The following is a 14,974-nucleotide window of genomic DNA, read 5'->3' on the forward strand; positions in this document are numbered from 1 at the left end:
TAGTTTAGTTCATTACAAAACGTTGGTTCAAATTACATAATATTTTATTGGAGCCATTATTTATGCAATATTACATAATTAGTTTTTTTTTTTTGAATGATGATGACAAACTCGACAGAGATTCCGATTAAATTTTATAACTTTATTTGTAACACAGTAATAAATAAACTTCTTTGCACAATGCGCGTTCTAAAATTTTTTTAATGTGGGTGTTGTAAAAAATAATAAGTTCGACAATTTACTACTCACCAGCAATTGTGGTCTACCCAAAGCAGTGAGTTTGATTGCTGTGATGCCAGTACCGTAGGTCGAATCTGAAAACAAAGAGAACCCGCTATTATATGCATAGTTAAAAAAATAAAGAAAGCCCCTAATTTCATGCGAAATACTGAAAAAATACAAGTATTTCATCAAATGGAAATAAACTACCTGAGAGTTTTAGAAATACTTACTTCAGACCGATGAGGGAGACGAAACATGGGAAAACATAATTGAAGTTATGGACACAGGATGACTTCCAGGAAATTTATTCCAGAATCAGGTAATAACAATCCAAGAATTTCAATAAAGAAAAAACAAAATTGTCAAAGGATCAATAATCTTGCAGAAACTCAATGGCTGTCATACCTTTATTGAGAAAAATTAAGGGTTTCAAATATGGAATAAAATGAATACCTGACCGTCTTTTATAACTTTCAAATCTTGTAATTTTTCAAACTTTTTTCGCTTCTTCATTCAACATTCTTTTCAATTGTTGATGGCAAACATAAATGATGCTTACTTGGTTACTTTACCTTGTCGGAAGTCCTTCTGAAAATCTAGGAGAAAACAGAACAATTACAACAAAGCACAAAAATACATACTTCTAACTCAGATCTAGACAAACAAGCAGAAAAAAACCTACAGAACAAAACAAAATAGCAAGTTTTTCCCAAGATGAACCATACAAGGATTTTACCAAGGTAGAAGACACAAAAGGAGTGATTTTACAAGGAAAAATTTTGTGTCATATTTGATAACAACTAGGCTCACATACATAAAATGGATTTTATAATAACTGTATCCCAAAATTTCTAGAACGTTTTAAACATCAACAAGTAGAGGAGTGTAGTTTTTTATGTTTGAGAATTATAGAATTACAGAAAGAATAAGCTACTGGATTTATGATATTTTTGATTCCTAAAAAAAAACGATATACTATTGCTTACAACTTTTAATTAATACAATAAGTAAGAGTTCATAAGAAACTAACTCCTAATCTAACTCCTGAGCCAAATTTCAAGATATTTCGAATAATTTTGAGAAAACGCCAAAAAAATTTTACATTTATCTTTTAGGGCTTCATCTGCCAAGAAATGCATTTCGAAATGATTTTATGAAACAAACTACTTCCTTCTCTATGTACTATAAGTCCTAGAAATTTGAACACACAACTATTAAACACCCTGTAAGTCTCATTTGGCGTATCAAAACTAATAAAATCCTGGAGAAAATATTACTTAAATGAAGGGAAGTTAACAAAATAACTCCGATAGGCATTACATTTTTATTTGTGCCCCAGTTATGGCTCTTGGAAGTTTCAATTCAACAACGAAAGAAAGAAAAGCAACGGTTTGGGAATAACGAAGAAAACCTGAATCAAATTGTATACAGGGTGTTCCACCATTGACGCAACGGTTAAGTGTCGAAATTTTCGAATTTATATTCGACGCTGTAACATTAGACTTCATTAAAAAGCTGCATTATCACATTGTGAATCCTAGAAGAATAGAGGTTAGTTTTTTCAAAGATCTTTCAATTTATGACAGATTGAAATATCTCAAGAACGTTAAGTTTTAAGCATACAAAAGTTTGAACAATCTTGGGGTTCATTTATTCCATGCAATCTGAAAATTCAATGAGAAATAGGGTGTTCCATGAGAAGAAACATATGTTTGGTACGTACTGTGCATTTCCAAATAATTTGAGAATGCGTCGAGAAAATTTTTTAGCGCTCAATCGTAATAGAGCTTCACGTCAGAGGTGGAACACACTTCAAAGATAGGATGGAGTTTGGGAAAAAAGAATAAATGTGATGTGTCCGATATTTCGAAAAATACTTTCTGAAAACTCTCATATGTCAAGACATAAAAGCCTTCTTGAAAAATCTCTCATTTGATGTTCATTCTTCGATTAAAATGCAGAAAAAATTCAACGAAAATATGAGTCAGGCACAGGTGTAGGTTTGGTCCATTCATTGTAAGACGCAAATTGAATTTTCACCAGAGAGAAAGAGAGCCGTGGTCAAAGAAAGCCGAACCTAATTTCGTTGCATCAACACGAATGTAATTATCGAACACACAGAGCGTTCTGCCAAAAAACATTGGTCATTATCTGGGGACAGCAATGGACCCTGACCGGCCAGTCTAAATTTAACAAGACCCAAATAATTGTGTGAAAAAAAGGCCAAATATAAGTCTCATTCCCGAGAAAGACGGACAAGAAGATCGGATCGATGATGGAAAAGATGAAAATAGACATACGTCATTTGCGGAGAAAAAATAATTTTTTTTTCTTGGTATATTTCAGAGCCGCCCGTCGAATTTAGGTTTTTAATTTCACGGTCGGCATGTTCACTACTCAAAACAATTATTGCACATTTTTATAAATGAGCAAAATAAAATAACTTTGATTTTAATCTTGGGTGCAGATTCGATGTCTAATGATAGGAGTCACTGCTGGAGTTACGAAGCAATGTATGCCACTTTGACAGCCAATTTTAACGAGAAATGAAAGAAACCAAAACGCCAAATCCACATTTCTCGTAATCTTCGAGTTATGAACGCAAATTTAAAATGATTCAATTTCTTCAGATTATTATTATTGTTAAACTCTTGATGCTATCGCTTTAGGTCTTGTGTCAACTGAACCTTATAAGGATGGAGACGCTAGAGCGTACCGTAAGAGAGGCCCAATTGTTGTGCGCGCCGAGAAATGGATAAATTTGGATCTTCTTCCACTTACAGCAGGAATATTTTCAGTGGAGAGCAAGCATTTCGATGATGTTGAGAGATCATTAACATATTCAGTCAATTTTATCACCGTTACCAAATGTACCCTCAGATGGACGATTATGTCGTCCATAATCTGCCTGTAATGCACGAAACGTACTCATTACAGAATCATTATTTTTGTATTAAGTTTTCACACGTTCCGCAGTAAATATTGTTGAGTGGTTAACCTTCAACTAAACATATGACACTTCGAATGACAGTTCTGCTTGACATATGTCATTGAAACAGGGCTTTAAAATCCGAACCACGACGTGGATAATTTAAAGAAGTGTATATATAAAAAATATATGTAACAAATTGTACATCGACAAACACTTGGTGTGATCTCCTTCATGTTCCAATAACATATCGACACGTGGAAATAATCAAGCAATAATAATAACAATCTTTTGTGAGCGATTATTCCATTTCAACCTAGAGTGCGCTGATACGATTGTTTAAGCCTCTAGCAATGCAATCTAACATGTTTAGAATGGGATTCATATCAGGAGATTTGGCTGGCCAATTCAATCTACTGATATGTCCTGTTTCAACAACACCCAGAATCCTTGAAATTGTCGCTAAATTGGTTACCTACATAAATATAGTCAGTGGCGTAATGATTATTATAAAATTTGACAGGTTATATTCTTAATTACGCAAGAACCCACTTAATAGGCCGCAAATTACAGGAGGAAATTAAGTGGTATGGTGATGACTTGGTTTTCTCCAGACCTAATTTCCGCATCAAGAATAAATATATTTACTGCTACTTATGCAACGCAACCAAACCAGTAAACACTATAACTTAGAAAAATAGTCTTTTAGCACTTAAATTTGAAATATGGAAATTTTATTACAAATTTCATTCACTTTTTTATCGTTAAACCCGATTAGTTAATTGTACAGGTCTTATCAACTCTACGAAATGTTAGTATTGTGTGGTACCATCTTAAACAGGATAACTTCGAATGAAAAGATTTCCAAGGTTCGGTTCTATAGTTTCGAGTTTTGTTTTTCCTATACCTCGTTCGAAAAACACCAATTCCATATGATTGGAATTGAGTAGCTTGTTTCAAACAACAAGAAGACTTATGCAAAATTTCATTAGGATCGTTTCATTGAAAGATGTTTTTAAAAATTATCGATTGGTGTACATTTTTGCTTCCACCGTTTTACAATAGATGGATGTAGCGTTAATGCCCGCCACTCACGAAGCGTTTCTTCAAGCGTTTGGTAGCAAGCGTCGAAGAGATTCCAGTCAGACAGCTCGGGACACGGACGCACGACTGTAAATCAGAGGATGAACTTGACTGCCCGACTGGAATCTCTTCGACGCTTGCTACCAAACGCTTGAAGAAACGCTTCGTGAATGGCGGGCATTAGTGGTAATCGAAATAAATAGATCGTAGATGTCATACAATAAGCTTAAGTATTTGTAAATATAACGCTATCGAAATATTAGTCGATTTGTGTCTGCATCATAAAATTATTCTCGATTAAACATGTCAGCTTACTAACAAAATTTTCGTCATTTGCAGGTTTTAATTTTCGGATTTAATATGAAGATATCTGCGGTGAATGCTCTCGAATACCTACAACGCTACAAGAAAAGGGTTTTTGACGTCAAAGACCAGTGGAATAGAGAAGGTTTTCGAAGATGCAGATTTAGAGGCATTACTGGACCAAGACTCTTGACAAACGCAACAAGAATTGGCAGGATTATTGGAAGTGACGCAACAAAACGCCTGAAATTCATACGAATGATTCAGAAACGAGGAAATTGGGTGCTGTAAGAGTTGAAGCTGAGAGTTGTTGAACGGCGTTTGCTTGTGAACAGCTAGCTGCTTGCAAGGCAAAGACGGAAAGAATTTCTGCATTGCATTGTGACTGGAGACAAAAAACGGGTGCATTACTATAATACCAAGAGCAGAAAATCATAGAGATATCCAGGCCATGCTTCCACGTCGACAGCCAAACCGAATATTCACGGTTCCAATAAGGTCATGCTCAATATTTGGTGTACCAGCTCGACGTAGCGTATTATGAGTTGTTAAAACCGACTGAAACAATCACAGGTGATCGTTATCGAATGCAATCAATGCGTTTAAGCCGAGCATTGAAAGATGCGTTTCAAGCAGACAAGGTATAAAATACTCCCATAAAAAACTTGAAACCCATAACAGCGAAAGTGGTCAAGACATACTTGGAAATTTTGAAATGGGGAGTCCAACTCACCCGCCGTATTCTTCAGACGTTGCTCCCTCGGACTACCACTTGTTTCGATCAATGGCAAACGGCCTGGCTGACCAGCAATTGGATCGATTCGTGGATAGCTCCAAAATATGACCAGATTTTTCAACGCGGTATTCGTACGTTGCTCGAAAGATGGGAGAAAGTAGTGGTCAGCGATGGACAATACTTTGAATCATGAATCTATAACCAGTTTTTTACAATAAAGCCACGGATTTCGAAAAAAAAACGGCGAACGCAAAGTTGCACGCCTATGTATCAGAAATCATTCGCCGACAATTTTGTATATATCAACATAGGTTGCATCGAAAAATAATAAAGGGTTTTCAAATAATAGGCTTCTCTTTGAATATCCAAAACGAGTTTCAACAACGCAATCAAATTGTTAAAATTCACTACCAAAATGATGAAACTTTTGCGGTCAGAATTTGCAAAGCTAAAAAACTTTAGGGTCGTCGTGAAGCACTTTATCGGACGGCAATAGGGGAACTGGTGAAAAAATTCGAACTGTTGGGACAAGTTTGTGATGTGAAGAATCGAAACCGTGTGCGTCGCTTAAGATCAATGAAAATATGGATGCTGTAGCCCGTAGTGTTGGCAAAACCCAGGTTTGTTGATTCCTAGCCGATCTTGGGAATTAGGCATTCTACAAACCACAGTATATCGTATTTTGTGTAAAGACTTAGGTCTTAAGGCTTTTAAGTTTAGTTAACACAAGAGCCGGTCGATCTCTAGAAACGTCGTATCTTGGCTGATTGGATTCTTGAAAGAAGTGGTCATGATTGGCCACCGAGATCTTGTGATTTCACACCTTCAGACTTTTTTTTCAGTAAATTTCATGAAAAGAATATCGCGTTGCAACCATAGCCGATGCGGCCATTCGGCTGATATCGTTTTCCATCGTTTATGGCATACTCTTTACAATGAAATAAATATTCATTGATTAATATATACTTTTGTTATTATCAAAATTAAACCTAGGTACTATAGGAAAATTTGTTGAGATTTTACAATTTATGAAAAGACTTAAGGTTGATTGGAAATCAAAATCTGGGAATCTATATTCTATAATGAGTTCTATGAATAATTATTTTGAGTAGTACATTTTTGAGCATGCCAGCGCGTGTATAATTGACTCTCCAGAGATCATCGATAGGATATCAGGATATCTGGATCGCAGAGTGAACAGAGAGAGAGATCTTGTTTGAATTTACCTTTGATCGCTGCCAGGCATTTGATGAAGGTTTCCATGTTCCTTTCGCACGTAGCCTCGTTGAGGTAGAAGTAGGTACGGGCTGATTGTACTTTGTAACGACGATCCGCGAACGTCCTATCTACATGGTACTGTTTGAGATCTCCCTGTTCGATCGAATCGCCCGATTCAGAAACTGATGCTCTGGAAAAATTAACGGCTGGATTAGATACATCTCAAACAGTGCAAACCATCAGCAACACATATGCCATCGGAAAAAAATAAAGCAACTCTTCAGATACAAACAAATAATTAATTATCTGAAAAGCTCTTGGAATTCGAAAAACTGACATACTACAAATACAACTTTTATAAAATATAATAACTGACAAGGGAACTGCAGCACCCAGAAGGATCTATTTAAATTTTAAATTTTTTTGGTGAAACATAGATAGTATAGCAAGGAGTAAATGATTTTATTTAGAGAAAGAAACGAAGGGTTTACAATTGTTTTCGATAAATTTGTTAAGAATGTGTTTGTCTACCGCGATTATCTATACACTCCCCAATACGTTTCGGCATTGATTCAATAAGATGGTCTATTTCTTCTTGAGGGATACTGTCCCAAGCTCAGGGCCGCCAAAGTCCGTGGGGGATGGGGTAAATTTTCAAGCCGGGGATCTGGGGGATTCGGGAGATCTGGGCGGCCATGGCAAAAGATTCACATCGGTCGCTTCGAAAAAGTTGAAACTAACTCTGACAACATGAGGTCGGGCATTATCTATATGAAATACAGAATTCTCGAGCCGGTTAAGTTAAGGGAGAACATATAGCTCCACTTTTTCTTGAAGGTAACGCAGCGCTGTCATGTTACCTCGAATAAAGACTAAAGGTGACCCACTTGCATATGCAATAGTACCCCATACCATAACGCCTACTGTCCGGTGTACATGACGCTCAATATCAAACTGAGGTTCACGGCTTTCTCCTCGACGTCGTCTAACCTTTCTTTGGCCATCATGTGCACCCAAGGAGAATCGAGATTCATCAGAAAAGACTACCTGATGCCATTCCACATTCCAATGTAGACGTTGTCTGCACCACTGTAGTCGTTGCCGGCGATGCTCAACCGTCAGAGGTAATACAGGATGGAGTAGGTAATGCTGCAGTCCAAAAGAACTTATCCGGCGGTAAACCGTTCTGATTACAGGATGGCTTTGTACTCCTAACAACTCATCAGCTAAAGATCGAATTGTCGCAAATCGGTCTCCAATGGCCATAACTCTTAGACGTGGATCTTGAACTTCATTTGTACCCCTTCGACGTCCGGTGCCTATTCTTCTTCGATTTTGGGCATTATCAAACCACGCTTGACAATATCTCATAACAGTAGTTGGATTTCTGTTCGTACGGTTAGCGATTTCTCGGAATGAGAACCCCGCCTCCCGTAGACCAATAATTCGTCCTCTTTCAAATTCACTTATTTGGCGATAAATTCCGCGTACACGTGCTCTTGGTTGTTTAAAATTTGAACAGCTTCTTCTGTGTGTTGCAGTTTCTTTGTCCGTTAGTATATTCACGGAGAGTACTTGGTTCTGATTTTTTTTCTCTTTATTGAAAAGATTTGGGTATCTTCTCTAGATTTCCTTATATAGGGTGTTTTTTTCGAGGTATATAACTTTAAGTTGGCATTACTATACAAGATGGCGACCGATTTAACAGCTGTCAAGTGATTGATTCTCAGTTTGGTTTGGCAATTCATCATGAATAGACTCACGCTTGAACAACGCTTGCAAATAGTGCAATTTTATTTCGAAAATAATGGTTCTGTGCGGAATACGTTTCGCGCACTACGTCCATTAGCGATAAAGCGCACTTCTGGTTGAATGGCTACGTCAACAAACAAAACTGCCGCATTTGAAGTGAAGCTAATCCTCAAGTGTATGTCGAAACACCGTTACATCCAGAAAAACTGACTGTTTGGTGCGCTTTATGGGGTGGTGAAATCATTGGTGCGTACTTTTTCAAAAACGATGATGGCCAGAACGTTACAGTCAATGGTGATCGATATAGAGCCATGATTACAAACTTTTTCATTCCTGAATTGAACAACCATGATGTCCAGGAGCTGAGGTTCCAACAAGACGGCGCAACATGTCACACAGCTCGTGCCACAATCGATTTATTGAAAGACACGTTTGGTGACCGCCTAATTTCACGTTTTGGACCTGTGAATTGGCCTCCAAGATTTTGTGATTTAACACCGCTAGACTACTTTCTGTGGGGCTATGTCAAGTCATTGGTCTATGCGGATAAGCCACAAACCCTTGACCATTTGGAAGACAACATTCGCCGTGTTATTGCCGATATACGACCACAAATGTTGGAAAAAGTCATCGAAAATTGGACGTCCAGATTGGACTACATCCGAGCCAGCCGTGGCGGTCATATGCCAGAAATCATATTCAAAATGTAATGTCACAAGATTATCTTGCGGATAAATAAAATTCATGTCAATCGAATAATCCTATACAGGCGGTGCTATTTGGAAATGAAAAGTTAGGAGTAGCTACCACAGGGCTGTCAAATAGAAAAAGCAATTTTTTTATTTTCCAATTATCTTGTCCAATAATCTAGATATTGCCTGTATACGATAACTTGGGACACCCGGTATGTAAATATATGCGGTGATCAATCAAAAAAATCACGAATTCGATTAATACATCCTGTATATTAAAAAATAATTTTCTAAGATGCAGAAATGAAAGTACAACTTTCTACAGACACTCTTCCATAAGTAATCAAAGGGTGTTATGGTTGAATTAATCAAACCTGGCATTTTTAATAATTTCTTTTAGTTAATAAATCATCATATGGGACCATTCCCACAGAAATCTCACTAGGAAATAAATCGAAACTCTTTTCTCGCTTTTCAGTTCAAAGTTTAATAATGATAAGGCTAGTCTATCATAGCGACTGTCAAATATGCACAATTCGTCATGAACACTCTATGACCAGAAGCACCGATTGTCATCCGAAAGATAGAGTAATATATTTTTGCATCCGAGATAGAGTAAGTTTCATGATGATGAATAAACTTTTTGGTTTCGCGTATTGAAAATTCCATATCCATAACAGCATAGAGGAAAAACCTTCGGTATTCTGAAAACATTTTTTTTGTAATATCGTAATTGTTAGAAGGAAAGATCATCTCCTTATCCACAACAATCTCCATTAAATCCATGATGCTGCTAAGAATCGCCTAGCAACTTGGCTGTCACCGACAATGAAAATGAATAAAACGAACCGACCTAAAATTCGCGAGGAATGCAACAAACGTAATTGCAGCTTTCACAGGCCTATCTGCATTCCTGTTCGAGATAGCTTCTTTGCCGTCGGTATAACGACAAAGGAGTCGCCGGAACAGAAACGGAGAATACGGGCGAGGAAGACGCAATCGAAATTAATAATTTTGAAGTGCTCGTTGTTGCCTTCCTGAAACAATATATGTATACATAACCATTTCAAAAACAGGAAGGAAGCCGACTCGAATGATGTGCGATAAGTCTTGTATATGATGTGGTGAAATATGTAACTGCCCACCTGCTTCTCTAAAAAAGTCTCGAGGATTGACACTCATCCTTCAAGGAAGTAGATATATCCTTTCACTTCCTACCTATGAGTTTTTCTTTCGCTCCCAAATTGTTTGGGATGACATTTTATGTAGTAATTTGATTGTGAGTGTTCTCACATTCTCCGAGTTATTTATTAGAATAGAGTTTATTCAGTAAAAATACAAAAAATAAACTCAGAAAATAAAGCTGAGTAATAACTGTGTACAGCATTCAAATTATTATTTATTCCCTGCTCCACGACAACAACAAAACTAAAAAACTAGCAACTATACATAATAAATGATAAATTAGTTCCAATCTAAGTGATCCCTGTCTCAGTCGGTATAGGTACGTCTCTTTATCAGTTTTACTTCGTCTTCATCGGTGACTCTCCTCTCTCGGATCCTTCCCCCCTTGTCGTTTCTAGCGGTATGTTTTTCCTCTTCATCGTTTCTCCCTTCTTTTTTCTCTTTTTAACTGGAAGTTATAATATTATGTATCACAGTTTCACAGTCTTGTTTAATCAGCCATCTCTTTTTAGTTCTTTGTTGAATTTATTTTTATTATTAATTTCTTTTATTTCTTTTGGCACGACCTTGTATAATCTTGCAGCTATATATTCACTATATCTTTGTCCAATTCATTTTTCCGCTTTGGGTCTCTCATAATTATCGTTATCTTCTCCAGCTCTCGTTGGGTATTTGTGTTATTTTTTTGTGATGGAAATTTCATTTTGTTTGATGTGCCAGATCATCCTTTGAGCAAAAATTTGTCTTATATCTAATACTTTAGCTAAACTGTATATACTGTCACTAGAGAATGTAATTTTTTTTCTGTACATTACTTTGAGGATATTTTTTTGGAGAACATCTATGATTCTCTTGTGTGTGTCAAAAACACCTCCCCATCCTATTGTAGCATATGAAAGCTCAGGCTGCACCAGCGACTCATCATCTGTAGATGTTTTCTCGAAAAATACGTTATGTGTTCATCCCATTTGAAATGTTCATCGATGACGACGCCAAGATATTTTGTTGAATGTGTTTTTGAAATATATAACTGGTCATCGAAATTCAAGTCTCCTAAATCTGGAAATCCTTTCTTATTTGAAGCGAAGGTTATATATTCGGTCTTACTTATATTTATCGTCAGTTTATTCAATCTAAACCATTTTGTCAGAGTCTCAAATTCTTGGCATACTTGTTCTTTCAGATTCCTTCATGTAACATCATGAAAAAGTACTAGTGTATCGTCCGCGAAACCGATAATTTCACATTTGTTATTAACCCTGAAGAGACTGATTATATACAATATAAACAGGAAAAGCCCAATAACTGTACCATGTGGTACCCCGAAATTTAGTTACTTTTGTTATATTTTCCATTGAGGTGTACAATTTGTATTCTACCTGATAGATAGCTTCGCAGCAGATTTAATGCTTTAGCACGGAAGCCATAATTTTCAAGTTTTTCTTGTAAACGATCTTGACAGACAGTATCAAAAGCTTTTGCAACGTCGACAACTACCGCCAAAGTTGGAATTTTATTGTCAATATTTTTATATATAATGTCTGTGACATTTTTATGGCATTTTCCGTCGACATGCCTCTCCGAAAACCAAACTGATTATCTGATATAATATTATGTTTATTCATAAATGTCTCCATACGAACTTTAATCAATTTTTCGAGGATCTTTCCCAGCTTCGAAACTAAAGTTATCGGTCTATAGGTCTGCATGCGACTCCGGTCTCCTCCTTTAAAGAGTGGTTTCGCTATTCCTATTTTTAATATTTCGGGAAAACAGGCTTTTTCGAAGCAATTATTCATAATATAATAATTCTGCAACATAGGTCAAGTTGAAGAATAACTGAAGGCCAACACCTCTCTTATTCCAAATTGAAAAAGAAGACAATCAACATTAAAAGTTGTCTTCTGACAACTTCCTTGAAATGTTGCCAATTAACGATAAAAATATCGACTCTGTATAGGTTATCATCAGATAGATATTTGATTAATCAAAATGTACATTGATTAATATTTCTTTAAAATCTACCTACATTTGTGCTCTTAGTCTGGTGAACTGTCTTCAGCTTAGATTGGATGGATTATTTTCAAATTTGTGCCGAAAATGCTTTATATCACTATGAGACGGAACTCATTGGCTACCTACGTTATGTAGTTAGCCAATAATGTAGTTCTCCTACTAAATGGATGCCCAGTGTTTGGCCCGCTATTAGGTAACCCAAGAAAACTTGCAATTTTGCTTGGAATTGAATTGAAAATGTGTTTTTTCCAACATATTGTCTTGAACATTGATCATTTTGATACTGCATAAAAAAAATTGATGGACACTTCCAAGCATGTTTCAAATTTCCAGGTATTCATCGAAAATTTTCAAGAGATATACACCTTCTTCCTCACTTTTGAACATTCTCCATCATCAAGTATTTACTCACAACTACCAGCACCAGCTCTATTATCAATAGGAAATTATGGTCGTCAGCCTCCACAAGAAATCTATTTATTTCTTCACGGGTAAAACATTCAATTTTTCACCAATTTTTTTTTATTTTTGAGATTGAATTCATTTTTAAGCACCACTCTTTTTGAAAGACTCATGTGCGGTTTGGTAACGTTTCTTAAACTTCTCCGGTAAAAGGAATTCACATGCATGTTTCATCTTCTTTAGACTTCATTTTAGAAAAGGAAATGTAGTTTTGACAAACACTTCATAAGATGAAAACCTTAGTGGACCGAGGCTAACCGATATTTCATTGAAAGTAAATAAATAACAAACTAAATTCATAAAAGAAAGTAGAGTGCAGTGAAAAAAATATAATGCTCAGGAGCAAGTTTCTCGACTAGCATAGGACACGTGAACGTTCAGTTAGTACAATTGTTTACAGTAATGCTTCGTGAAGTAACTGAAACTTATCAAACAGAAATACCTCTTTCAAACATGCGTGATTTTTGAGTTTTCAGTATTTATGTGGAAATCAATTCATTTCAATCGAGAAAAATTGAGAATTGCCAATATCAGACAATAAATATGTTTATCGTTCTTGATATTTAATTTACTATTGAAAAATTAATTTATCAAAAAAGTAAAACACAAAATAATAAAATTTCAAACATGACAGGAGGGCCAATTTCTAGGATAAAAGACTAAACAAAACATGCACAATTATAAGATTATAATCGATACAATATTGTTACCAAGTCTCACACGTAATTTACGTAGTGAAATTTTGAATATGTCTTATTAGAAATCAGAACTTCGTCATTGATTATCATAGGTTCTACTATGATGGTACATCACATTGCAATGACAAAAGAAGTAAGGGTGAAACAGTGATGCGACCGTTTCAGACGCCTCTATTTCAGGGCCGGAAATTCGGCTCAGTTTGCTGGCCGCCTTTTAATATTTCATGCTTGATTCTTAAAAACAACATGAGGTTGTTATGAGGGAGGTCATATTGTTTTTTATGCTTTTTTCACCAGAGGCGCTGAAAAATTATTTGCATCAGGTGCCAAAATTACTCGCATTGGTCCTGAGTTGAAGTTTTGCAATTTTAGTCCTTATGAAGTAACTCTCAAATTCTAGCTTTCAAGGTCTCATCAAAAATTATTAGACAGTCGACGATTCATTCACATGATACATCATTGAATGTAGATTCATGTATTAAATTAGACTTATTGTCTTTTTTTTGTCATCCAGAAGCACATTTAGGTAAGGATAACATGCTAGAATCTGTGTAGATTTATAATCTTCTATTTCTGATCGTCCATCGGGTTTGAATGCATTAAAAAGCATTACGATTGAATAAATACTTACTCCACTTCTAGTTTCTCGGCCTCCTCCTGGGACAAATCTTCTTCTACGGAATAGTCGAGGATAGGTTTCACCCCGAACGATCTCAGTCTCTCTAGTGTTGGCCTGATGCGAATCTCGTCTTCGCCAGCCACGAAATGGCCGTAAAAAGTACCTCGCATCATCTTTATAAATACTTTCTCACCGAATACAGCCTGAGCCAGTTTCATGAGCTGAAAAAAAAACAACCGAATCAGTGATGATAGAGGTTTTCACAAAATGCCTACATATTTCGAAATATTTTCGACATATTTGATATTAGCAGAACATGACCACCATGACTCTTTGTTAAGTTGTCCATTCTTTTTCCAATTATGGTTTTAGTCTAGGTTTTAGTTATCTGTATCTCGCGTTGTATAGGTCCGATCGAGTTCCACTAGGCGACGTAAGAAATATGAAATACTACAAAAACTTCTTCGACAGTTTTGTGATTGGTTGACTCAGTTTAGTTTGAGCTCGTGTTAAAGATGAACACTATCAACAATATTTTTTAGTGCGATAAATGCGGAAATGGAATCCAGGCGGCTGAAAATGCAAATAGTGATTATGGTTTCGTCGATTTCGTTCCGGTAATTTCGATGTCAAAGATGCACCACGCACTGGAAGCCAATTGTCGAAAATGTCGATAAAATCATGGACATTGTAATATGAGCTCTGTTCCGATTGCCAAGAGCTAAAGATTGAACAAAACCTGTTTGAAACCATGTGCATAAGGCTGGTCTCAAGAAGAAGCTCGATGTATGTGTACCACACGAGTAAACGCAAAAAAAACTTCATGGATCAAATTTCCATCAGCGAATAGCAACAAGATTCATCCATTTTTGGAGCGGTTGGTGATTGGTGATGAAAAGTGGATCACTTACGACAACGTCAAGCTAAAACGGTCGTGGTCGAAATGCGGTGAGCCGGCGGAAATAATGGCCAAGCTAGGATTGACGGCCAGGAAGGTTTTGCTAATAACCAAGCGATTACCATCTGTTCCTGTCCATGGCGAACAATTTTGCTGGTGAA

General features: G+C 36.4%; 1 protein-coding gene across 1 annotated transcript in view; it reads right to left on the bottom strand.

Annotated features, from left to right (window-relative positions):
• Positions 1-14,974, bottom strand: part of LOC123674579 (proline dehydrogenase 1, mitochondrial) — a 63,423-nt gene that overhangs the window by 13,789 nt on the left and 34,660 nt on the right. The window contains exons 2-4 of the mRNA XM_045609496.1: positions 13,928-14,136; positions 6,500-6,681; positions 250-314 (exon numbers count right to left, since the gene is read on the bottom strand). Of these exons, the coding sequence (XP_045465452.1) occupies positions 250-314; positions 6,500-6,681; positions 13,928-14,136 (456 nt within the window). The remainder of the gene's footprint in view (positions 1-249; positions 315-6,499; positions 6,682-13,927; positions 14,137-14,974) is intronic.

The sequence above is a fragment of the Harmonia axyridis genome, chromosome 3 (genome assembly GCF_914767665.1).
Source record: "Harmonia axyridis chromosome 3, icHarAxyr1.1, whole genome shotgun sequence".
Classification (NCBI taxonomy): Eukaryota; Metazoa; Arthropoda; class Insecta; order Coleoptera; family Coccinellidae; genus Harmonia; species Harmonia axyridis.